Below are 24,501 nucleotides of genomic sequence, written 5' to 3'. Positions count from 1 at the left end.
TTTCATGGGCTCTGGAATCCTGACCCACCATCTGGGGAGTAGCGTGAGATCAAAGGTACGATTGCTCCCTTGGCCCTAAATTACTTCCCTCTAAGCTCAGAGGCTCCAGGTTACAAATGCACAGAGGCACTAAGGGCTCCCCCTGGCCCTTGAGAAACTCAATGAGGAAGAGGGGAAGCAGAGACTGTGGCAGAGCCAAGAAATGACAAGTCAGGAGTAAAGAGCATCCACACACTTCACAGTTGTAAAATGGCTTTATGTTCCAATATGTAAAATAAAATGTCCATGCTATATAACAAAACACTTGACGTTTCATATCCCGTTCGCTAATGTGTCTTCTAATAAAGTGTAATCTGTACTGTGTGTGTGTTTATATATATATATTTATTTATACGTTTTATCTAAGTCATTCTGTTTTTAACATCAAATGTGTAATAAAAATTTAAATAGACGTCTTTCCAAATACCCTCTCCAACGTTCATTTTATTAAGTTTATTCGTTTGTTTAAAAAAAAAAGCAAAGCTGGATTTGACATGTGGCCTGCATTTGTGAGATATATATATTTATATATTTTATTTATTTATTTATTTATTTTATATAATATATAAATAGCTATTCAGCATGCAAAGAGTTTAGTGATTTCCCAAATTTTGATTACAGAGTTCCCACCAGCCCCACGGATGGGCTGGTGACATTCAATGCTGAAGAGCTGGGCTCGGGACCATGGGATCCACCTTCCTGGAAAAGCGTTATCCTTGCTCTGAGCTCACTGGCTGAATTTACTGGAAGAAAGGAATGGTTTCTCAATTCTCGTTTTTATTTCTGTTGGGCTCCAGGCGCCAGAGGCGAGGGTTTTCTAGGAGCAGAACAGGCTCTGGAGGTGCTGAGTAGCATGGTCTCCTGGGGACACCACCAGGTCAAGTGCGTTTCCTAACAGCCGATTGAAGGACGCAGACGGAGCCTGAGAAGAGAGTCTGGCGCATCAGAGTGAGGGCTGTATGCTGGGGACCAAGGCAGAAGGGCTCTGTCCTTTATAAGAAAACCTGAATGATGCCAGAGATGTTATTGGTTGCATTTTCACAATTTTCAGAAAAAAAACAGGGTTTTAATATCTGTCAACTGGTGCTTAGCCCATGATTTTCTCTCTAAAAGTGGTCCCTCAGACCTCAGAGCTCCAGGGATCAATTTCCAGGCCACTAACCGAGCAGTCAGCCCTCCTCTCCGAGCGGGCTTGGAGGTTTAGCTGAGCCCACCTCTCAGGTAGTCTCGCAGACTCTCCGGAAGCCGAAGAAGTGGGCCTCCTCCTCCCTGAACAAGATGCTCAGCACCTTTCTCAAGAGCCAGGACTCTGCAAGATGGGCAGAGAGCCCCACCTCCCCAGTCAGGAGAATCCTCCTCCCCCAACCCCCCTACTCCCGACTTGCCCTGCCAGAGAGACTTCACCACCTGGCCCCTGAGTTAATCGAAAATTATAAAAACCTCTAAGTGACTCACATGAACACTCCACTCCCATCCCACCCAAGGGCATGTCAAGAGATGTCAGAAAAGACTGGATCCAAATCCTGCAGCCAAAAATCTCTTCTTAGATAAGTGTGTGTTTTTTCTTTTTGCTTTGTCGGGGCCTCAGTTGTATGTCAGAAGATAGGTGCTCTCCAAATACAGGCGCGCCGGGGGCACACTGCACCCCACCCTTTGAAATACCTTGCTGGGTTTCTTGGTTAGGGAGCAGGCCAACCCTCAGAGGTTAAGACTGGGTTAACATGGTCCAGGGGCTGCGGAGGGGACCTGGGAGTCATCCGTCAGTCCAGTTCTCCACGGTCCCCATGCCTGAATGGTATTGTAAGGAGGCTTCCCGGGACAAGGAGAAGCTCTGCGAGTAGAGGAACTCGTTGGCCGCGTTCAGGTGCGGCGAGGGCGGCTTCCGCTCGCACACGGCGCCCGGGAGGGCGCGATCTCTGGGGAAGGAGGCGCTGGGGCCCCGCTCTCGGACCTGAGACTGGGAGAGTTGATTGTAGACGCTGAAGTGGGCGTTGCCCGGCGGCTGGGAGCCCTGGGCGGAGATGGTGGGCAGCCGGGGCATCATCGTGGTGGCGGTGAAGTGCGTGGGGAAGGACTGGTAAGGCACAGTCTCCATGGTCTGAACGCTGTAGCTCGTGTAAGGGGACACGGACGTCCACATGTTACAGCTCAGTGGGGGCGGGGGCAAATCGTCCACCCCGGACACCCCCGCGATCTCGGGCCCCGACCCTGAGTACATGCAGGCCTCTCGTGGGGTCACCTCGCTGCAGTAGGAAGGGCTCAGCATCTGCTGGTCGTAGGGCGGGGGAGAACGGAAATAATGGTCCTCCCCCACCGCCGAGGGTGCTTCCAGATAAGATCGCTTGCAGGGTAAGTCCAGGTGGCGGGCACTGTCTGCTGGAAGACAAAGAAACCTCAGGAAGAGCCAGGTCCACAAGCCCAGGGCCTAGAACACCCCCTCCCCGACCCCCAGCTGGATGCCAGGACAGCCTATCCTTGTCATTGGTGGGAGGGGGGTGCCCCACACTGCGATGGCACTCCCAGACCATTTTAATCAGTGACAGCTTTTATAAGGTGGCAGTAGCCCAGAAGTGGTCAGATCATGGACTGCGCTCAAAGGTCACCGGGGGACACCGCATCCCTGGACACTGAGTGATGTGTTTAGCCAGGCAGCGTATGCCTTTGATCCCTTGCCGCCCTGACTCTTGGGGATGGTAAGAGGCTTTAATGTGCACTGGCATTCTTAGGCCAGGCCCACCCTGGCCAAGGAAAGTGCAAGCGACTGCCAGGCCACACCAGGCCCAGAGGCTACAAGCTGTCTGAATTAGCCAGAAAATTAAAGCCACAGTGCTTCTGCCTCCATCCTCCGCTCCCAGGAAGGCCTCAGCAAGCCAAAGCTACTCACAGGCACGTTCCTGTTGCTTTCAGAAGAGGAAGTAAACCCTATGTATGTTCAAAGAAGTTCCATCAGATTGTCATTACGCAGATTCCAACATAACAGGGTTTACACAATTAAGAAATGGAGCTGTTAATAAGTAAAAGGTGACTTGCACTTCTAAGGCGAAGCTAATATACTCTGTTGGGGGGAAAGATGACATTAAGTGCCCCAGGCCATGGATGTGTATCTTTCAACATCCTCAAGCATGAAGGCTTGATTCTGGACGAGCTCATCCACCCCTGGGACCCAGGGATAACCCAGGCCTGAGCACTTGGGCAGCAGCCCACTCTACAAATTTAAGAACACTTGTCCAGTTACTTGTCTTGGCCTCCGTCCTTCTATCTTCCCTAGGGATTCTCAACAGGAAATCGGCCATAGACAATAGGTAAATAAATGTGTATGGCTGTGTTCCAACAAGACTGTATTTATAGATACCAAAATTTGAATTTCATAGAATGTTCATATATCACGAAAGAGTCTTCTTTTGATTTTTTTTTCAACTACTTAGAAATATAAAAACCATTTCGTATGACTCACAGATAGAACAAAAATGGACTGCAGGCCAGATTTGGTCCAAAGGCCACAGTTTGCCAGCCCTTGTTTGAGGTCACTAGTTCCTATAGGACTGGTGCAGTGGCTACTCAGGAGTCTTCCAGGGTGGTCCCTAGGAGCTGGGCTGAAAGAACATTCTGCGCAGCAAGCAAAGTCCCTAAACCCATTCCCAAGAGAATTTCAGTGGCCCTGTGAGGACTTCTGACACAGTAATACTAATCATTGGTATTTTATAGAGGACAAACTTGAATCCTTGTACCAGGGCACAGATTTCTAGTTCTTGGCTCGAACTCCTCTCCCTCACAAAGAAGCCAGCATGGACAGGTCCGTGGCCTATTTTCCTGGCCCCCAGTCTACATCCCCCTACAGCCCCCATCCACTCTCAAGAAGCCTCTGGAGATCTGATGGGATGGGGTGGGGAAACTGAGCTTGGCCAGGACTCCAAGCTCAGCCAGGACTCCCAGGGTCAGGGTAGAGGTCGCTTCTACAAATGACAAATTCTGGACTGGGATGCTTCCGCCTCCCCCATGCCCAGAGGCAGTGCCTGGCTCACTCTGTCCTCTGCCCACCCCAAGGAGGTGCCCAAAGCAGCAGCTGCCAAGGGACAGCTGGGACTGGGGACTGCTTGTAGCAGACCCTCCGATCCTAGCTTCTGCTCCCCGCCCGCTGTGCGCTCAGTTCCGCCCTCATCGCTCTCTCCCCGACGCCTATAACAGCCTCTGTCCTCCTCACCCACTCCCCGTCACCCCGTCCCACACGGCTGTCGCGGCAGGTTCCACATGCCTGTCCTCAATGCCAATCTCTGTCCCTCTTCTGCCTAAAATCCTTGTCTAGGGGACACCCCGGCCACAAGCTGTCTGCATGCAAAGCAAGAAGCACTGAGCCTGACCATGGTCCCCAACGCTTTACGCTCGCTGTCCCAGGCCACAACAATCAGTGTGTGTGTGTGTGAGTGTGTACGCGCACCCACATCCATGCATGGCCGCATGCTCACATGTGCAGTGGGGAGTGTTTGTGGGGAGGGCGTCACCCCCATCCCGACCCTCCGGGGCATCCAGATCAGGAGTGAGCTACCTCGTCTTTTCAGGCAGTGGTAGAAGAGGCTGGAGTCCCTCTGGGCTGGGAAGGTGTTGAGGGGAAGGTCCTGGGGCTCGGCCGCAGCAAACTGCATGTGAGCCCCGTTCTCATACTGGTAGTGCTGGAGCGCCTGGTGAGCCCCGTGCAGGGGGCTGACGTCAGGCTTGGACGACAGCTGGGTGGAGACGAGCCTCTGCCTCACGATGCTTTTGGAGATCACGGGGTATTCTTTGCTGGAGGCGAGGGAAAGACAGTCAGCTGGAGACAGGAAGGGAGGGGAGATACTCTGAGGGTCCCCGCATTCATGTGCCTGAACTCCGTCCACCCGCCCCAGCCCCCCTGGGCGGGGCGGCCCCCACCTCTGCAGCCGGGCCACACGCAGGTCACTGTCGTCACTGCCCCGGAATCCCTTGGCGAAAGGGTTGTTCTCAATTTTCAGCTGTGTGATCTGTCAGGAGAGGAGGCACAGAGGAGTCATGGGAGAGAGGCCTGGGCCGGCCCTGCCCCGCACCCCAACCACAGGCACATTCAGAACCCCGGGCAGCATCTGGGGAAGTGGCATCTTGCAGAAGCCTCCCCGGCCTTGAAGTTCTCACCGCACCTCTTACCCGTTCTCCTAGCGGCAGACCCCCATTCTATGTCCTGTGCTCCTGAATTCAGCCCCTCGTCACTCTCTCCTGGGGCCTGTAACAGCTTCCCACCCACATCTCCCCGTCCTGCACAACTGCCACATCAGGTTCTGCCTGCCTGTCCTAAACGCCAGTCTGACACAATCTGACACAAGAGGGACAATCTTGTCCCTCTTCTGCCTAAAATCTTTCCCCCACACCCAACCAGTCCCAACACAGGTGTAGAAGCCTTCAGGGAAGGGCAGCTTGGGCACAGGCAAGGAGGAAATGGGATAGCCCATTCGGGGATCAGAAGACAGTCTGGGGTGGTCGGGCCGGGGCGGGAGGTGGGCCAGGATGTGCCAGGAGCGTGCCGGGGGGAAGGGCTTCTGAATGGCTCAATCACCTGCTCCCCCGCTGCTGGTAGTAACAAAGGGCTCCTCTCCCACCCTCCTTCCCTACTCTCTGCAGGCCCAGAATCCCACCAGGGAGAAGACTCCAGAACAAAAGGGCCCCACAGTGAAGCCACAAGGCAAGCTCCATGCTCCCGGTGTTCCCAGTTGCCATCTCTGTCCGTCCCCGGCATGGACCACAGACAGCTACCCTGTGCTGGGAATCAGGAGCCTCGTCTCCTTCCCCCGCACGTCTTTCATTTCTCATGGCTCTGCGGGAGACTGAGCGGGTTCCTGAAGCGACTGCCCTGCCCATCTTGCACCAGGGCTTCACTGCCTGCCTCCCTGGTGGCCCAGAAATGTGTCTGCGCTAGGGGCGGTTGTGGGGCTGTACCTTGTGATTCTGGTAGGAGGTCACAGAGATGAAGGAAGTCTCTGGGAACACGTGGGTGCAGAAGGCTGTGTTTTTGGAGCCAAAAGCGTTGTTCTCGTCGGCCTTCACGATGTGCAGCCGCGGCTGGTACTTGTGCATGGAATTGAGGATGATCTGGAAGAGAAGGGTATTTTGTCAGCGCCAGGTCCCCACCCTCTTGTCTTCAGCCTTGTCCAGCCGCCCGGGGCTGGATTTCCTTCTCCTGAACGCCCAAGGCTCCAGGGTTTGACCACAGGGGGTTGAGCCCAGAAGGGTCCAAATACCTCCCTTGCAGGGTGAAGAACCAGGCCCCTGGGCCCCAAACTAACCTCAGGGGCACCCATTGGCCTGTCTGCTTCAGCACTAATGCCTGGTCTCAGGGCCTCCCAGATGACAGCCCCTTTACTGTAGTAATGGGGGATGGAACCATTTAAAGGCCACCAGTGACTCGACACAGTGTTAATAGGCGGAACTGAGATGCAGGCAAAAGTCCAGGTGCCACTGACTGTGTGACCCCAGGCAACGCCTGGGCTTCTCTGAGCCCCAGCCTTCAGCCCTGCGGGCTGCCTCTTCCAGCTCACCCCTCCCCACATATGTGGGACCTGCCCTATGGTGGGCGCTCAGCCCCTCCTCTCATGACTGTCAGCAGTGAAAGCTGCTTCTCAGCCCAGGGTCTGCAGGACGGGGGAGGGGGACGCCGAGGAAGATGAACTCTGATCTGTCTGGTCTGGGCGGGCGCCTGTCCCTTGAGGACTTGCAGAGCGGAGGCTGAGAACACCCTGATGCACCCGGCCTTCAGACCCACCCCAGGCAGCCCACAGCCTGGGCGGCGGAGCGCTGTCATGGGCTGAAGTTCACAGTACCAAGGCCGGAGGAAGACCGGAGGCCCCAGGCATCCCCCCAGCCCTTGTGGGTGCCTGGGGAGAGAGGCCAAGCGCCCGGGACACTCAGCCCGGAGCCCTGGGACCAGCACACGGTAGTTTTGGCCCCAAAGCCTCTTCCTTCGGCCGTGCCCCACGGTAGCGGCAGCATCATGTGCCATTAAAATGTATTTTTTATCGTTGACATTTGCCAGACACCCTCCCCACTGGAGGTAGGACAGGCATTTGGGGCATTTTATCAGCACAGCGCGGGTTTTTGTTAACCCTTCAGCTCCCCTCCCGGCTGGACGAGGCTGGTCCCTGGCGGAGCTCCTTTCTCTCCACCAGCAAGTGCCCCTCTCTTGGGCTGGCTCTCCCCACCCCCAGGTTCCCAGGGACCGGCCTGCGGCTGAAGCTTAGTGGGAGATTTAACCCCCGAGTGACTGAGTTGCCAAGCGAGGGTTCAGAGCCTGGCTTCCTCTGGCGCGGCTTGGCCTCCTCACCCCCTGGGAAGGAAGGCGGCCCAGGGAGAAGCTCAGCTGAGGGAGTGGGTGGTCCGGCACCCAGGCTGCGGGCTCTGCCCTGCCCTGGCCTCTGGGTCTGGCTGGGCAGCTCCAGCAAGAACTCTTCCACCTTCTGCACTGGCCCCTCCCCTGCTCCACTCTCAGGGACAAACCTCCAGAGCCTCCTGGGACAAACACAGAGCCCCCGAGCCCAGATCCCATCTGCAGCTGGGGAATCCACTGCCCAACGCAGGGCCTGCCAGGCGAAACACTCAGAATGAGGCTGAAGCCGGGAGGCCGCCCTGGACTGTCCACTCCGGGAGCCCAGGGAGGGGCTCTGGGGAGAGCGGCTGGGGCTGGGGACACACTGCCCAGTCCCCAGAGGTTCCTCTGTCACCCTGCGTGGTGCCAAGGTCTCAGAAGACCCAGCAGCTGAGTGCCTGGGAGGTGACCTAGAGGCCGGATTCCTGCCTCTGCACCTCCGCACCTGTAGTTCTCTCTGCTGTCTTGATCTTTTTGCCCCCATTCTCCCTCACCTTCTAGGCCCAAGTCTTCCAGGAAGTCGTCCCAGATTACCTGAGGCCTGCTCTAAACTCCCAATTCTGAAGCTTCCTTTCCACAGTACGGTCTACTGAGCTATGGTGCTGCTTCCAGCGGCTTTCTGTTCCTTCTTGTCCCTTCAGTTAAATTATAACTCCTCAAGAGAAAGGGCCATATCTTTTATTCCTTTTGTACCTCCAGGCTCCTCCTTTACTCCAAAGCAGGAACAAGTGAGTGCAAGACCAGGTTATGGGAAGAGGAAGTCCTGGGCCATAACCACAAACTCCCTGTCCCCTCCTCCCTCATCTTTCTTTGCCCATAGGATAAACTCTAAGGCATGTTTCAGGCAAAAGTAGTGATTGAACATGTGCACAGATAGTCCTTCTGTGATCACTTACACGCTCCAGCCCCTGGCATGCAGGGCTAGCCTCAGTCACTCCAACCCCCGTGGGTGGGGGGTGGGGGTGATGGGGGGTCCAAGGTGAGAACACACAGGAGGCAGACAGAACCCAGAGCAGGCGCTGCAGTCCCCAAGCAGTGAGGCTGTGCCATCCCTAAGGACCACTTGGGACGGACCACAGCCACCCTGCACCTCTGCCACCTAAGCAGTCAGAGCCCTGGGCATCGTCAGGCCCCCGGGCCCCTCACTGTCCCCCGCCTCCGGGTCTGGTCAGTGACCACGCCCTGTGACTCCACCTGTAAAACAAAGATCAGTTCATTCCCTTGCTCAGAACCTTCTGGTTCATCCAGGAAGACTGCCCTTGGTTGAAGGCAAGGCCCTTTGTACTTCTCCATCTTCCTCCCATTTTCCCACCACCACCACCAACCACCATTCCTGCCATATTTAAGGCTCAATACTTGGCTTCTGGGATTCCCTGATGGTTCAGACAATAAAGAATCTGCCGACAATGCAGGAGACCTGGATTCGATCCCTGGGTTGGGAAGATCCCCTGGAGAAGGGAATGGCCACCCACTCCAGTATTCTTGCCTGGAGAATCCCATGACAGAGGAGCATGGGGTTGCAAAGAGTTGGACACGACTGAGAGACTAACCCCTCACTTCACTTCACATGCCACTTCCCTTCTATTCCTATTTCCACCTTTGATGGTTCCCTCTTGCCCTTGGGATAAAGGTCAAACTCCTTAGCCCATCCATCAGACATGGTCCTTATGACAAGGGTGGAGACACTGCCAAACACACCTTCTAGGAGAATGAACCAGACAGGTGGGCAGAGAAATCTGGGGGAGAGAGCCACTGCCAGACTCGCAAAGGAAGGTGGGGCTCCTAGGGGAGCCCAACCCCAGCCACAGGGAAGCCAAGAGGGGCCCAGAAGTGTCTGCAGGTCTCTGCCCATCAGCTGCCAGTCCTGAGCAAGCGCTCGCCCTCCAGTCATCGCAGTCCCCATCTGTACAGTGAGGCCTTCGACTACGTGGTCCCAAACACCCTTCCTGATTCTGCCAGTCTGGAACCTGGGCAGGTATGTGGAAGAAAGTTCCAGCCACTGAACTAATGCAGACTCAAGCTGGAGCATCAGCCCTGACTGCCTGGGAGAACGGGAAACCAGCTCAGTGACTCACACCTGGCTTTCCTCGGAAGTTCCTCGGGCGCCACACTAAACTATTTTGCCAGAGTCTCACATTTATATTTCTTGCAGAGGACATGGGGCCAAATGGGCCAGCCACGTCAACAAACCCCACTACACGGCTGGTCCCGTCATCATCACTGCTCTACAGCGATGGGGTTCATTATATTCTGGCTACAATTCAGAAGCCTGTTCTATTTTAACAATTGTGATAGCGCCAAACAGCCATCTCCTCGAGAGATCAGCATGGCGTGCTTAGCTTAACGAGGCCCAGATTCATTTGCGCTGGAATCACAGAACATTAGGGCATGGAAGGGCAGGCCACAGCGATCACTCTAGTGCCACCTCCTCATCTGTATGATGAGGAACAGGAGGTGAGTAGTGGGAACGTGACGTGCCCAAGGACACACAGCTGGTGGGAGACTGGATCCCGAGAAGACTCCAGACGGCCCTGGAGAGAGCATGAACTGCTCTCAACCACAAGCTCGGTCATTAATGATAAGTTTCAACTAATCATGGTGGGAGACGAGGATCTACCAGACCCTGTCGCACCTCGAATGCGCAGGGTATCTGGATGCTGGCCATACAACAAGTGGGGCTAACGTCTGCCCGTCAAATATTAAAACCAGATTGTTTCCTGCCTCACATTTGTACTTTCTGAGATGACCTTCTCCATCATCCTTCTTACCCTGTCCTGCCCCACAAAGAGCTTTGGGACAGAGACAGGATCTGCAGCTCAGAAAAGTTTTAAAAAGAAGAAAACCAAACTGAGACCAGAGAGGCCCAGAGATTGGCTCAAAGAAGACCCAACCCAGGACTGAGTTGGACGGCCCGTCAGCTGACTCAAGAGGCCTGGACCGGGCAGGCCCGAGTCCTCACGCCCAGGGCAGCAGGCGTGGCGCCTTCTCTGCCAGCCAGTGTGGACAGAGCACAGCCTCTGTGCCAGGCCCTGTGCTGAGGACTGTCCACACAGCACACAGTTAAGCTTTACAACATCCCTGTAAAGTATTAATTGTTGTTGCTGTTGTTCATTTGTTAAGTCATGTCCGACTCTTTGCAACCCCGTGGACTGAGGCCCACCAACTGGAGTGGGTTGCCATTTACTTCTCCAGGGGATCTTCCCGACCCAGGGATCAAACTTGCACCTCCCAAATTAACAGGCGGATTCTTTGCCACTGAGCCACCAGGGAAGCCCCAAAGTATTAACAGGTGTTAGTATTCCGGCCCACTGTAACAGACAGGGAGCTGAGGCTCAAGAGGGTGCAGGTGTCTGCTCAGCCTCAGACAGTGATGGGAGCAGAGCCAGCATCAGCATTGATCTCCCAGCCTCAGCTCATACCTGCACCTGTTCCTGGCCAGGGAGGGTGGGCAGAGCTGGGTGGGGAGTCTGTGTCCCAAAGCACCCAGCAAGGCTTGGCACATCGTCAGGGCTCAGCAAATGTGGGAGGAAAAGAAAGAGATCAGTAGTTCTGGGTCCCCCCTGGCATATGCTTTGTGGGGACATCAGCTCCCAGCAGAGGAAGTGCCTTCTCTAAGTAAACCCCGCTTCGGCAGGTTACTGAGTTACTGAGAGAAGTAACACTTGCTCCTGCTCACTGCCACTCACACTGCCTGGCAGCAGGAAAAAAAAAAAAAACTCCTGGTTTACCGTCTAGTGGGAAACTGACACGGTAATCCAAAATCCAAAATCCAAAATCCAGTGGTGAGAAAAAGTGGCAGACGAAAGACTGCATTGATGATAGTAACAAACACGATGACAGGAAATGGGAAGGGCCTCTCAAAGAAAACACTTGAATACACTTTTGAAAGACAAAAGGCAGGCTTCAATGAAGAGAAAGGCATCATGATCAGTGCCCCCCACCCCCAGGAAATTTATAATTTAAAGTGATTCTAACAAAAACACCAGTAAGTTTTTTTCTCAACACTGCAAGCTTATTCTAAAGCTCATTAAAAAAAAAAAAAAAAAAGACCAGCCAAGAAAACTCTGAAAAAGAAGAGCAATGGGGAAGGACCGAGTCTGCCAGACACTAAAACCTATTATGATGTCTCAACGGTAAAAGCACTGGCGTAGGAACAGACACAGATTCAGGAGGGGATTTACTGTACAGAACCAGAGAGTGTCCTAAACCAGAGAGGGGAGAGGGCCAGTCAGTTATTGGTGTTGGGACCACTGGATAGCTCTCTAGAAAAAAAAATAAAGTTGGATTCATACTTGGTATCGAATGCCAGAATAAATTGAAAAGGGGCCAATGGTTTAAATGTAATAATAAATCCATAAAATACTATAAGAAAACACAAGAAAAATCCCTTATAAGTAAGGAATGGATTGGGGCTTTTCAATTACTCAAAATCCAGAACCCATAGAGAAAAGACTGACACAGTCGATCAAAAACGTCTGTGTAGGATTACCACCCCAGGCAGGGCCAAAAGGCAAGTGACAAACTCGGAAAACATATAAGCAACTCGACATCACAGATGGGAGCTAAATCTTTCTAGCTTATAAAAGCTTCTAGAATGGATAGGTGATTTTTTAAAAAGTAACCTAAGAATGAGAAAGGATAAGGACAGACATTCACAGAAGAGGAGATATATATATATATATACACATATATATATATATATATATAAAGATGCTTATGCTTACTCATAATAAAGGAAATAGAAACTGAAGCTAAAACTGATATCTGTATTTCAGCCATGAGACTGGAAAAGATCCAAAACTTTTCTCTCCCACCATGTTCGTGAGGCCACAGCGACGGTGGGAAGACACATCGCTGCGACGCCAATGCAGGACAGGGTGACAAATTGCAAATCCACATATCCCTCAAACAGGTACTTTATCACAAAGAACACTTGGCAGAGGTATAAAGTGACATATGTACAAGCTTAATCGAAAGAGCAAAGACAGGGAAACATCGAATTCCTTCAATAAGGACTGGCTACATGATTAACGGAACAATCGTTGGATGAAATTCTACGCAGCTATGTGAAAGGAATGACGCATGAATGAATGATGAAATGATCTACATGAACGAAATGATCTCTGAGACACTGGGTTTACAAAGCAAGGTGCAAAGTGTTTACAACATGGTACCTTCTGTGTCAGAAAGAAGGGATCTGAGACGCTGTATTCTGACTGCATGTGCAAAAAGAAACACAGAAAAGAAATTAGTAACACTGGTTCCTTGTGGCCAGAGCTGGAAGAAACTAGGTGGATGGGGAACCAGTGGAGGGAGATGTCTCACTGCAGACCTTTTTCACTTGTTCACTGATTGATTTTTCAATCATATGAATGTATTTCCTATTTAAAAACAGAGTTGACAAACAAGTATAAAATCATAACTGTGGCAAGTACTCGAATGGAAAAGTGTGTGGTGCGCTGAGAGCATATAATGGGGGCCCCAGACTGTCTCCCTGAAGCCGTGGCATTTGAGCTTGGATCCCAAGGCTCAGGAGTAACTGACTAGGCTAAGAGGCCCGCGGCTGGCAGAGGAAGCAGACTGAGGGGACGGTGCTTGTGCCATTCTGTGGCCCGGGGAGCCCACGTCCGCAGTCTGGGGCTAACTCAGCCTCTGCAAGGCTCAGACTGACTATGTGAGCAATCACAAGCTAACCTTTCTCCTCGGCAACGTGGGAGTCCAGAGACACAGGAAGTGGAGAAGATGGCCGTCTCCCTGTACACACACACACACACACCCCCACAAACATCCACACAAACCCACCACGCAGCCATCCCCTCCCTGCCTCCAGATTAGGAGAAAAGCAAGATCCAGGTATCAGCCATCTCCACCTCCTGCTGCAGGATGCAGGCCCCAGCCTAGCAAGGCTCTCCTCAAGTGCTCGGAGCAACTTCTCTTCCCATCCCGTGGTCACCTGGCACAGGACCCTGCTGGGGACAGGGGGCAGTGAGCAGGAGGGGAGGTAGGCAGGTGTCTTCTTAGCCAGCAGAGCCACAGCTGCGAAGCTGACCTGGAGCAGCCTGGTCCCAGGCCACCAACCCTTTCCACCCCTGCTGCTGGCTTATGCCCAGAACCTAAAGGTCACACCCTGACTCTACCCCTCAAGAACAGAGGGCTTTCCTGGACTCACAGCAAAAACCCACAGGAGTTTTCTAATCAGAAGCCAATCCTATCTTTTCTGAACACATGTCCTGAGGGGCTCCTGACCCTGGACCCTTCTCCTGGGTGGCTGGGTGGCACGTGGGAGACAGCTGCTGATGTCTCTGAGATCCTGAGTGGGGAGTCCACTGTCCACCTGGCTGGAGAAAGTTCCTTGAGGTTTGGAAGCTTTTAGGAAAAATGGCAAAGTGTGGAGGTGAGCTGTGTGGGAGGACTTGTCAGGGGCAGGTTCACAGTACAAGATGGCTTTTTCCCAGGTTCCTGCACCGAGAAGCCAAGAAGGGCGACTTGGAGAGCTCACTGCTCCAGTTGGCACAGACCAAGGGGCAGAAAGCCAAGGCTCAAATGGGCCACTTTGCCTTGATATGTCTAGGAAGTTAGCTCATCCTCCACAGCCCTTCCCTGCAGGGCCAGAGGCTGTGACCTCTCCAGTGATGCTCTAGATTGCTGAAGATCTGACAGCTGGAGCCCTGGGTACTGAAAGATGGGGGGAGAAGCCAAAGGAGCACAGGCCTAGGCATCAGAAGGCAGGGGTCCATCCGTGCTCTGTTACTCCCGGCTCCTGAGACAAGCACCTTGTCTCCATGAGCCCCTCCAGCCTCACAGAGGGTGCAGTAACCAACAGACTGCACGTGTTGGGAAAACGTGGGGGTGGGGAGAAGGAAGATACTCTAACACCCCAACCCTCCGGGGAGGAAGCTGAGTTAGTACAGGGAATAGCCCCCCAGCCAAGGAGAGGAGGGCCCCAGGCTGGTGTGGCGAGTATAGCCACCCCGAACATCACAAGCCCAGCAAGCCAGCCCCACTGGCTGCTCAAGACCACTGCAAACCCTTTCAGGACCCCAGAGGAGCCACTGAAGCAGCAAGCCAGAGTGAGAAACCTACTGCTGGGCAACGAAAGCCGGCTCACACCCTCCTGCTTCCAAAAAAGCCCCACTTTTTAACCACCTGACTCCCTCCCCTGGCCCTCTCTGCAGGGGTCCAGGGAGGTGGAAGGGTCCTCAGAGACATTCCTGCAGCTGGGAACCATGAGAGCGATCTGTGTGTCTAAAACTCTCGCCAGAGCTTTGATCCCTGGGTATTTCTGGTCACTCACCCAAGGATCCACCTCCCGCCCAGCTCTGTCCACCCCAGTGGGCGGTCCCTGGGTTGTGTGTGTGAGTGTGTGAGTGCGTGCAGTTGTGGGCAGAGATGTGGCTCCCCACCTCCCACCGTGGAGGCCCTCGCTAATCTTTCGAGGTTGATCCCAGAGCCTGGCCAAGCAGAGGAGGCCAGAGAGGAGCTGATCACGAGCAGAGTCTTGGCCAGAACAGCAGTCTCTCTGGCCCTTGGTCATAAAAGACCCTGTGATCTGAGAGGTGGGGGCTTGGCTGACCCTTCCCCTTGGAGGGCGGCCTGTTGACACCCCTGTGGAAGGCTGCAGGGGCGCATGTCCCCAGGGCCCACACACCCAACAGCATCTGCCTGCTCTGTGTGGGAAAACCCCATGCTGCTTGCAAAACAGACAAGTTATGAGTTGATCATATTAACTAAGCATTCTCCTAATTGTTGGTTTATCGATTGCTGATGACTCGGAAGAGAACTGAACAGACTCTGAGAAAATTAGAACCAAGAGCTGCTTGCCATGGAGAAGGCAATGGCACCCCACTCCAGTACTCTTGCCTGGAAAACCCCATGGATGGAGGAGTCTGGTGGGCTGCAGTCCATGGGGTCGTGAAGAGTCGGGCATGACTGAGCGACTTCACTTTCACTTTTCACTTTCATGCATTGGAGAAGGAAATGGCAACCCACTCCAGTGTTCTTGCCTGGAGAACCCCAGGGACGGGGGAGCCTGGTGGGCTGCCATCTATGGGGTCGCACAGAGTCGGACACGACTGAAGCGACTTAGCAGCAGCAGCAGCTGCTGCTTGCCAATTACACACCCATCAACCAGAAAGGACACATCGCTGGCATTCTCCATAAGGAGCTATGATTCACAGAGTGCTGATTTGCATACAGCTCCCCAGAAACAGAACTGAGGCGTAAAAGAGGCACGTGCCTGCATGCCCCCCACCCCTGCTTCCCCCACCATGCCCCGCACAGATGTTATGAGTGTGCAGCCGGGGCAACCGCATCCAGGAGCCGATGGCACCCACTCCATCAACACCCCACCCTGTGTCTCCAGGGTAACCATGCGTAACCTAGAGGGGCGAGGCTTGCTCCCTGGCAGATGATACTGGGTCCCCAGGCTTCTGTTTGCCACACGTATGAGCTAAACATTTCCACATAAAGAGCTTTTTGTGGGCCTGCCAGGGCCAGACTGGGGAAAGAATGAGCTTCAGCAGCCTGGATGGGGCGTCAGCAGCAGCATCCCTGGGGTTTCAGAGTTGCTCTTGTGAGAGCCAGGCCCTGGGCAAGGCCAGGAAGGGGCTGACACAGGAGCCAGTGCGAGGCCTGCCTTTCCAGGGCAGGCGGCTGCGGGGCCAGGCAGACGCCAGGGATGAGGCTTCTGAACTCATCCATGACTCTTTCTCAAGACAATCTCCTGGTCTTAGGCCCCAGCAAGGCCAGATTTGGGGAAACTGAAGCTGAGATTTGTGAGATGTGGGTCCATCCATGTCGTCATTGTCATCAGGTGTTACTCAGTCATGTGTCCGACTCTTTGCGACCCCATGGGCTATAGCCCACCAGGCTCCTCTGTCTGTGAGATTCTCCAGGCAAGAATACTGGAGTGGGTGGCCATTCCCTTCTCCAGGGGATCTTCCCGACCCAGGGATTGAACCCATGTCTCCCACATTGCAGGCAGATTCATTACAACGGTAAAGGGAAGCCATCATAGTTGACATTCATTTAGAGCCTCTTAGGCGCCACATGCCTTATGTATAATCTCATTTAATTTTCACCTGGTCATCCCCATGTTCTGGACGAGGAAACTAAGGTGCAAAAAGGCTAAGAAACTTGCCCCAAGTTACCTAGCCAGTAAGTGCCAGGGGAAGGATGCTTACTGAGGAACTCAGACCCTGTGCTCTGGCCCATAAACCCGCCTGAGACTGGGTCCCGAGAATGGATTCTCCAGATGAGCACCTCTGAGCACCCCACCTCCCTGCCCCAGCACCCACACTTGAGGCCAGGCAGCCCCCTGCTTACATGCCCGAAGGGGTCCAGGTGGTTGTTTGTCAGCTTCAGCTTCTGGAAGGAGACCAGCTGCCGCATCCAGTGGGCCCCCGTGGCAGGAGAATCCGGGTGCACGTACAGCCGTCCAGGCATGGCCGGCTCAGCCTTCCCTGCCACCATCCTGCCAACAGAGGGTGGAGAAGCCGCGGCTGGTGATTGCCCTGCGGTCTTGGAGGGCCCAGATTTCCTGTCTCCCACCCCACAAAAGCAAATCCCCAGAGGCCTGAACCTGTCTCCCACCCCACAAAAGCAAATCCCCAGAACCACATCACTGCTGGTGCCAACCGCACCGTCCATTTAGGGCTTTGGGGGTAAAAGGCGGGGAGGCAGAGGAGACAGTGCTGGGAGGGACAGCTGTCCTGAACCTCCCGTATCTCACTGCAGTAGAGAGAGAAAGGGAAATCGTAGAGAAATGTGATGGTTTATTTGAAGGGGCTAATCACAAGTGTGTCATGGGGAGATTTAGGCTCTTCCGTGTCTGGGCTGTATTTACACTTTTTACATGTTAGAAATAACATTATTTGGAGGTAGCTTCTCAGACGACAGAGAGGATTTTCAAACTGCTTGCCCCCAAAACAATGGTGAGAAGTTAGCTGGTAGCTGTCTGCTCAGGGAGAATCTGCCCTGAGTGCTAAACCAGCCCAGAGAAAGAACAGAACTGAGCTCTTGGCAGGACCCGGCCACCAAATCTGGCCTCCTGGGCTCGGGTTCTGCGACCTTCTTACCCCACACAGCCGCACTCACATGCTGGGCTGCGGATTCATTCATCCCTCCCTCTTTCTCCTCGAGAGCTGTCCTAGGCTCCGGGGGCAGATGGGGAACATGAACAGGATGGCCCAGGAAAAACCGCCTTCATTTACTGGGTCCCAGCTTGGGTTCAGCCTTTAACCTGCCTGCTCTCCCTGGATGGTGGACATGCAGCTTAAGAGGGAGGGTCCTGGGGTGGGTGGGGGTGGGAGGAACTGGGAGATTGGGGGTGACACCTATACCCTACTGGTACTATACGTAAAACTGATAATGAATGAGAATGTGCTGTGTGGCACCGGGAACTCTACTGTACTCTGGCGACCTGAACGGGAAGGAAGTCCAAAGGGAGGGGATAGATGTGTATGTCTGGCTGGCTCAGTTTGCTCCACAGTGGAAACTAACACAACATCGTAAAGCAGCTGCACTCCAATAAAAATTATTTAAAAAAAAACACAATACAAGAATTAAAAAAAAGCAGGAGCAAGGGGGTGGAGAGACAGGAGAGAGATTCACAGCCCAAGATCTAAGTATGGACTGTCAAGGCCCCCAAGGAAAATGGCTCTTACCTTCTGCTGTACCCCCACCTCCAGCACAGCCCTGTCAGAGCCTAAACCCGCCCTGCGCTGGGGCTCATGCATCACCCCACAGCCCAGTCACCCACCCTCGGGTGTCCACAGCCGTGGGGAGAGCGCAGACCCTTGAGATCCATCAGAGACCCAAACACTGTGGCTCGTTTTCACCCCAGCCCCCGCCCCATCTGCAGCAGGTGTGCAGACGACCCTGTGGCTTCGGCAAGCCCGGTGCCTGAGCATGCGGATCTGGCCAGTCACTGGGACTAACTGGTGAGTCCCCAGACCACATGGCAGGCAGGGGACGAGTGTGCATGAGTGGGAAGGCAGGTGACGTAGGGTCCCAGGTTCTTACCATTTGTTGTCACAGAACTTGTAGCGGTGGTCATCCGCTGGGACGATGTCAATCAGCAGGATGTACTTGGTCTTGGGGTTCATGCCCGTGACTTTTACCTTGTAGCTGGGGAACATCCTCCTGGGGGAAGCCGAGGGGTGAGGCAGGGGCGGGGACAGAGCACTGGGAGGGAGGGACGGCACAGAGCAGGCAGGCGAGATCTTGGCCCCTGTCTGAGCTTCGTGACCTTGTGTAAATCGCTTCCCTCTCTGGCCAGCCCCTCCCACCTCCCCTACAAGGAAAGGGCTGCACAAGCCGCTCCTCTGAGCCCCTGCAGTTATCAGACTGTGGCTGTGAGCAGCTGAAGCACAGAGACCCTGCTCAGGACTTCAACACCAACCAGGCTGCCTTCATCTTCCTCCTGTCTGTCATCCATACACAACAGAAGTTCCAGGGGGTCATTCCAGGGGACCAGAGCAGAAGACCTGGGAATCCCTGGCAGCTTCCTTTATGGTCCATGAGATGCCACCTCTGGGTCATGTCTCTATGGAAACAAACCCCCAGCCTCAAACTAACTTGCAGGAGAGTGCTGTGGGGTCTCTGGATGCCTGCTGTGTGTGGAGAAGAGGTGTTTATCCCTGTGAATGCCTTGTCTGGGCCTGTGCACACTAACTGGGTCTCAGGGAAGGTCAGTCCAGGAACCTTGAAGAGAAGAGCATGGTTTTCTAGAACCACCCTGCCGCGGTCCACAGCCTGGCCCCACCACTGACAAACCACGATGCCTTGGGCAACTGGCTTGGATGTTTTACACCTTGGTTTCCCTATCTCTAAAGTGGTGAAAGAAAGTGAAAGCGTTCATTGCTCAGTCATGTCTGACTCTTTGTGACCCTATGGCTTATAGCCCACCAGGCTCCTTCATCCATGGAGTTCTCCAGACAAGAATACTGGAGTGGGTTGCCATTTCCTTCTCCACTCCAAAGTGGGGACGTTGTCAATACACCCATCTCATAGGTTGCTGGGTGGACTGAACGAGTCCACTTTTGGCTCTTACCACTGACCCTGACTGCTCTCCTTCCTCTGAAGACCGGTGGTATGACCGACCTCCATGAAAACAGACTCATCAAAAAGAAAGTCTTCCAGTTCCTGCAGCCCATGCTGAAACTGTCCAGGACCCTGAGGCTCAGGGGACATTTTGGAGAGGGCCACTACGTCGGACCGCTCAGCGCACCCACACCTACAGCAACATGTACACATACCTGTGGGCTATCCCTCCCCCAGTCACCAGGTCCCTGACCCTGGACTTCCCCAGCGAGGAACTTCCTCACGGTCCTCATCAGAACCTCGCACGCTTCCTAGCTGACCTTTTACAAAGATGTCTCCGAGAGAGGCAGGATTCAATCCAGCAGGACAAACCAAGGCAACTGGGACCCAGATCCCCAGAGCCAGTAGAGGGCCCAGGCGGTCCACTCTGGGAAAGCCAACAGGGGACCTCTGGCTTTCACGAAGCCAAGAGACAGCACAGGGACCCTCGAGAGAAGCTGTCCTAAGCGCCTCACGAACAGATGACCAGAGTCTTCCATTGCATCAACGTGGAACCAGCTTACCTCGACAGGGCAGGGCTTCTAGAAGGGATCAAGGCCCGCCCCCAAGCCCGCAGACCCTACAGCAAGCCCAGGACCCTGAGGCGGAGGGTGCCCTGGCCTCTGCACCCTCCCTGGCTGAAGGACGGGCCCTTGAGAGCCTTGCCAGGGGCCCGGGATGCGGGAGCAGCGTGACGCTGTGTGTGCCCGAGCACTTGAGTTTGCGGACCCGGCGGAGTGCGCATGCGTGCATGTGTGCGTGCCTGAAGGGAGGAGGGAAGTTCTTGCTGCAAGTCTAGGGACTTATAAACTGTGTGGAAGAATTTGTCTCAGATGTCAACTGAAAGCATTTTCGAATGTCCACCCCACCCCCTCTCCAAGAATGGGCAGAGCGAGAGGACTCGGAGACCCAACCCTGCCTCCTGCTTACCAGCCCCTTGCCCAACCCTGGGGGCGCAGCTGGAGCCTGCACCCCACTGGTTCCTGGCCCGGCCTCACCCCCGGGTGGGCCTGAGACTGAAGGGGAGGGAGAGAGGCGGCACTTGCCTCAGCTCCCCCCACGCCCTGGGGGAAGGCCAAGAATCCTGTCCCCTGCAGGCTACCATTTTGCAAGGGCTACAGAAACAGCCACCGAGTGACTTGGGGCTCTCCCGGCATCAGGGCCTGTACTTGGCCTGTTTCTCCTGCAATCACTCCAGGTGGCAACAGCAGAGGACAGCCCCGGCTTCCCCCCACACCCCCACCCCCCGGCCGGTGACCACAAAGGGGGCAGCCACTGCCACAGTCTTTATAATCTAGGTTGGTGGCGGGGGGCAGCGGGGTACTAGATCCTATTTTTCCCCTTCTACTCCCTACCACATTTTTTAAAACATTTTCTTGATGTCTTTATTGAATTTGTTACAATATTGTTTCTGTTTTATGTTGTGGTTTTTTGGCCCCAAGGCATGTGGGATCCCAGCTCCTCAACTAGGCATCAAACCCATACCCTCCGCATCAGAAGGTGAAGTCTTCACCCCTGGCCCGCCAGGGAAGGCCCTCCCTACTGCAGTTCATCTCAGCAGCTCAGGAGGCCAGGCTAACATGACTGGTACTTCTTAGGAGGCAGGCGAGCAGCCTGTGCTCAGCTGCTCAAGGCCTGGGGCTGCTGTCCTGTGATTTGGCCTCTCCTGGAAGCTGGATGTGGACTGGGTTCCCAGCTGATAATAGCCTTCAGGAGGTTCTGAGTGAGTTGGGGCAGGGCAGGAAGGTGTCTCCTAGCCTCTGCCTCCCTTTCCCCTCTTCTGAGGGCAGCAGCCCTCAGAAGTCAGAAGGGAGGATGAGGTAGGTGGTCTCAGGGCGGATTCAAAGGTCCTCTGCTCCAGGACGAGCAGGCCCGGGCTCAATGAGCACCCCTGCCTTCGTGGAAACAGGTATCTTCATCTCTCTGAGGGTCCGGTGTGGTAGCTGTTTCTGGACCACGGAGGACACAGGCACTGGGGACCCTGGGCCCCCTCATCTCCCCACCTAAGGGGCTCCAGAAGGATAAAGGGCCTGCTGTGTGCAAAAGGCTAAGGAAGAAAGTGAGGCACACCAGCCTGCCAGCCTCCTGCCCCAGCTGATGGCATGTGCCCTTTGGTTCCAGAGGAGCTGAGCTTGGAGCCCAGAGGCCTGGCATGGGAGTGTGCCCCAGAAGGGCAGGACTCAGGCCACAGGGGCCAGGCTGGCCTGGGAGCCGCGACTTGCCCTGGACTCCCCCTGTACTGTACAGGTCCTCTCGGTTGCAACAGATGAAACCACAGATGAAACCCTCTGAGCTGCTTCTGTGATTTAGGATGGAAAAAAGATACCTGAAAACCAACCCCTTTGGGGGGAAGTGAACCCCTCAGAGGGACAGGGAGGGGAGACGTGACTCTGAGCAGCCCGTGTGGCGCTCAGCCCTGGCACCTGGCTGGCAGGGAAGCCCTGTCTCACCTGTGCCCAGCACCCGCAGCCATCCAGAGGCAGGCTCCGCAAGCCTTCTGTCCTGCCCGCTCCCTGCGCCCCTCCACACCCCTTGCATGTGCACCGCGGGCCTCCTCTCCGAGGCCGGTCCCCCTCTCCCGGCTCTGGGTCCCCGCCCCCTTGGGGCACTCTGGGGGACCTCGCGGAAACCGCTCCGCCAGGGGATAAACAAGCCGCCTGTCCTGCCAGGCCGGGAGGAGATGAAAGCCTGGGGGTTTCTCCTCTGATCATGAAACAGGCTGTGGAAGGGTGCGGGCCTGGAGCCTTATCTACCATACTAGGAAATGGTTTTAGAATGAACTGCTAAAAACAAGCTTCCTTGGACGTTTCTCAGTGTTGGAGGCTTTCGGGGTGCGGGGCAAGGGTCTGGGGCATTTGGATTTTGGCAACGAACCAGTAAATACAAACAATGCTGAGAGAGGGGCCAACAAGTTTCATCTGGGCTCAGAGAGCTGTGGGGTGCCCGGGTCTGGGCCCAAGGGGGTGGCCAAATTCAAGGTGCTGACCTGTTCCCTCCCCACCAATCCTGCAAGGAGCTGGGGTAGCAGGGAAGAGAGGACCTGGGGGATTGGACAGATTCTCTCCAATCACTGGGGACCCCAAACTCCAAGTCCACTGCAGGCCCAGCTTCCTGGGGCTCAGGAATCCTAGGAACAGCTATGTAGGTGCAAAATCAAATCCAAGGCGTGAGAAGCCCGGAGAAGGCTTTTGAGGTGGGGAGAAGTGGTGACTGGGAGGGCAGACGAGGGATGCTGGGGGGTCAGTAATGTTCTGCTTCTTTATCCGGGTGGTGGTAACACCGGTGTGTTCAGTTTGTAGAAGTCCATAGGGCTGTACAATTAAGACTTGTTCACTTTTCTGCAGGAATGTTCCACTTCAATAAAATTGACATTAAAAATTATATATGTGTGTATATATCATAAAGATGTGTACACACACACAGAGGCCAGAGTTTGAAAGGAAAGGGCTTTAGGAAAAGGGTAGGGGGTCCACAGAAAACCCCATCTATTTTCTGTCCCTAGTGTCTGAGGGTCTTAAAGAAGAATTCTGGGTGTTTTGGGAACAGGCTGGGGCCCAGCAACTAAGGCTGAGTTTGGGGGTGGGAGGTAGGGGGTGCCATTTAATACTGAGACCAAAGCTTTTGTATCCAAATGATTTCTGAGAGCAATGGACAGAGCAATGTAATTTATTTCCACTTAACACACACACACACACATTCACACACTCACACACACATGCACAGAGTTTTCTACTTCACTCAAAGCATTTTTCAGAAATATTTTCCCTAAGATGGGGGCAGGAAAGAGGGTGTGTGGAATGGATGCTGTTTTGGAAGACCAGTTGGTTCTCTGAGATTTTTTTTTTTTTTTTTTGAAGACACTTCCTTCTGATAGACTTTTGCTTTCAGAAAATACTTTAGAAAGAGATCAAAGCACTCTCTCCCCAACCCACTTTCCCAGTGTCTTCAACCCTTACTTCTCTTATCACCCACGCCACTGGGCTCTGACGCTCTGTATACAGAGCGAGGGCAATTGGCTTTGAAGCCCCGGATTAAGCCGGGCCAAATCCTTGCCTCAGAATAACAAACAATACAGGTTCAACAGGAGTTCTCATCAGTAGTTCATTTTTCAAACACAAATTCACTGTCACTAACACAAGCAACATTGAACTCAACAGGCTATGAAGGCTGATAGTAGAGATTTATCTGGTGGCAAAACCATGACCTAGGAGTAGAGCAGTCAGACGGTTAGGAAATTTTCATATTGGGGAGGTTTTTATTTAAATTTTGTGGAGCTCACTTTTATCTGTGTTTGGGAGAAAAGGCAGTTTCTCACATGGATCAAGCTTGGCAGAGATGTGAGGTAGCAGAGAGGACCCTGCTCTCTGCAGTTAAGGGCATAAACTCTCTGGGTTCAGCCTTCTGAGAGGCTTAGAGAACACTCTGGCCCCATTTGACACTCGACATCAGGGCTTCGTGAGCATTCAGAAATCGGCTGTCTTGAACTGTGGCTGGCATGGTATTCACCCTCTCGCGTTGTCGGAGAACTTAAAGTCACTGTCCGATGAAGGAGACCCTGTTTCCCTTTGGCCGTCAGCTCTTCGAGGGCTTAAGGCATAACTAAGGACTCACACTGGCTTGAGAACATTCGGGCTCCTTTTCTCCAGCCCCTCTCCTTCAACCAGAGAGCAGTCGTGCCCCTAACCAGCCAGGGTCTCTAGGGCAGCACAAGAACTCCGCTTTGAGCAGGCCCCCATAAACAAGCAACCAAGGGGATTTCTCAAAGTCGGGGTTTCGTTCGGGGGGCGGGGCATCACTTCTTGGCTTGTGTAGAACCTGCTAACTGCCTAACTCTGCTTCTATGGGCAAGCGCCAAATGCCTCCCCTTCTCAGGGGTCGGGTTTACCTTCTCTTGGTTCTCCAGCTCAGGCAGTCTAGGACTGTATGATTCAAGGTTCAGGAGAGATATCGAGAAACAGAAGTGTCCCAGGAAGGCCGATGGTACAGAGCACAAAGAAGAAAACAGGGAGAGGCACTGG

General features: G+C 54.1%; 1 protein-coding gene across 7 annotated transcripts in view; it reads right to left on the bottom strand.

Annotated features, from left to right (window-relative positions):
• Window positions 1-235: 235 nt before the first annotated feature.
• TBX4 (T-box transcription factor 4) overlaps window positions 236-24,501 on the bottom strand; it is a 37,876-nt gene continuing 13,610 nt past the window's right edge. For 4 of the 7 annotated variants that reach the window (XM_086355619.1, XM_086355624.1, XM_086355623.1 and 1 more), the window contains 6 exons: window positions 18,425-18,544; window positions 16,727-16,874; window positions 5,980-6,132; window positions 4,945-5,033; window positions 4,583-4,818; window positions 236-2,415 (listed from right to left, as the gene is read on the bottom strand). In XM_086355619.1, coding sequence (XP_086211745.1) covers window positions 1,793-2,415; window positions 4,583-4,818; window positions 4,945-5,033; window positions 5,980-6,132; window positions 16,727-16,874; window positions 18,425-18,544 — 1,369 coding nt within the window. In that variant the 3' untranslated portion in view covers window positions 236-1,792. The remainder of the gene's footprint in view (window positions 2,416-4,582; window positions 4,819-4,944; window positions 5,034-5,979; window positions 6,133-16,726; window positions 16,875-18,424; window positions 18,545-24,501) is intronic. The other 3 variants (XM_086355620.1, XM_086355625.1, XM_086355626.1) reach the window with 1 other exon arrangement.

The sequence above is a fragment of the Bos grunniens genome, chromosome 19 (assembly GCF_055505025.1).
Source record: "Bos grunniens cultivar Pamir isolate PY7600 chromosome 19, Bosgru_T2T1.0, whole genome shotgun sequence".
In the NCBI taxonomy this organism is placed as follows: domain Eukaryota; kingdom Metazoa; phylum Chordata; class Mammalia; order Artiodactyla; family Bovidae; genus Bos; species Bos grunniens.
This window is presented reverse-complemented; position numbering and strand designations above follow the sequence as displayed.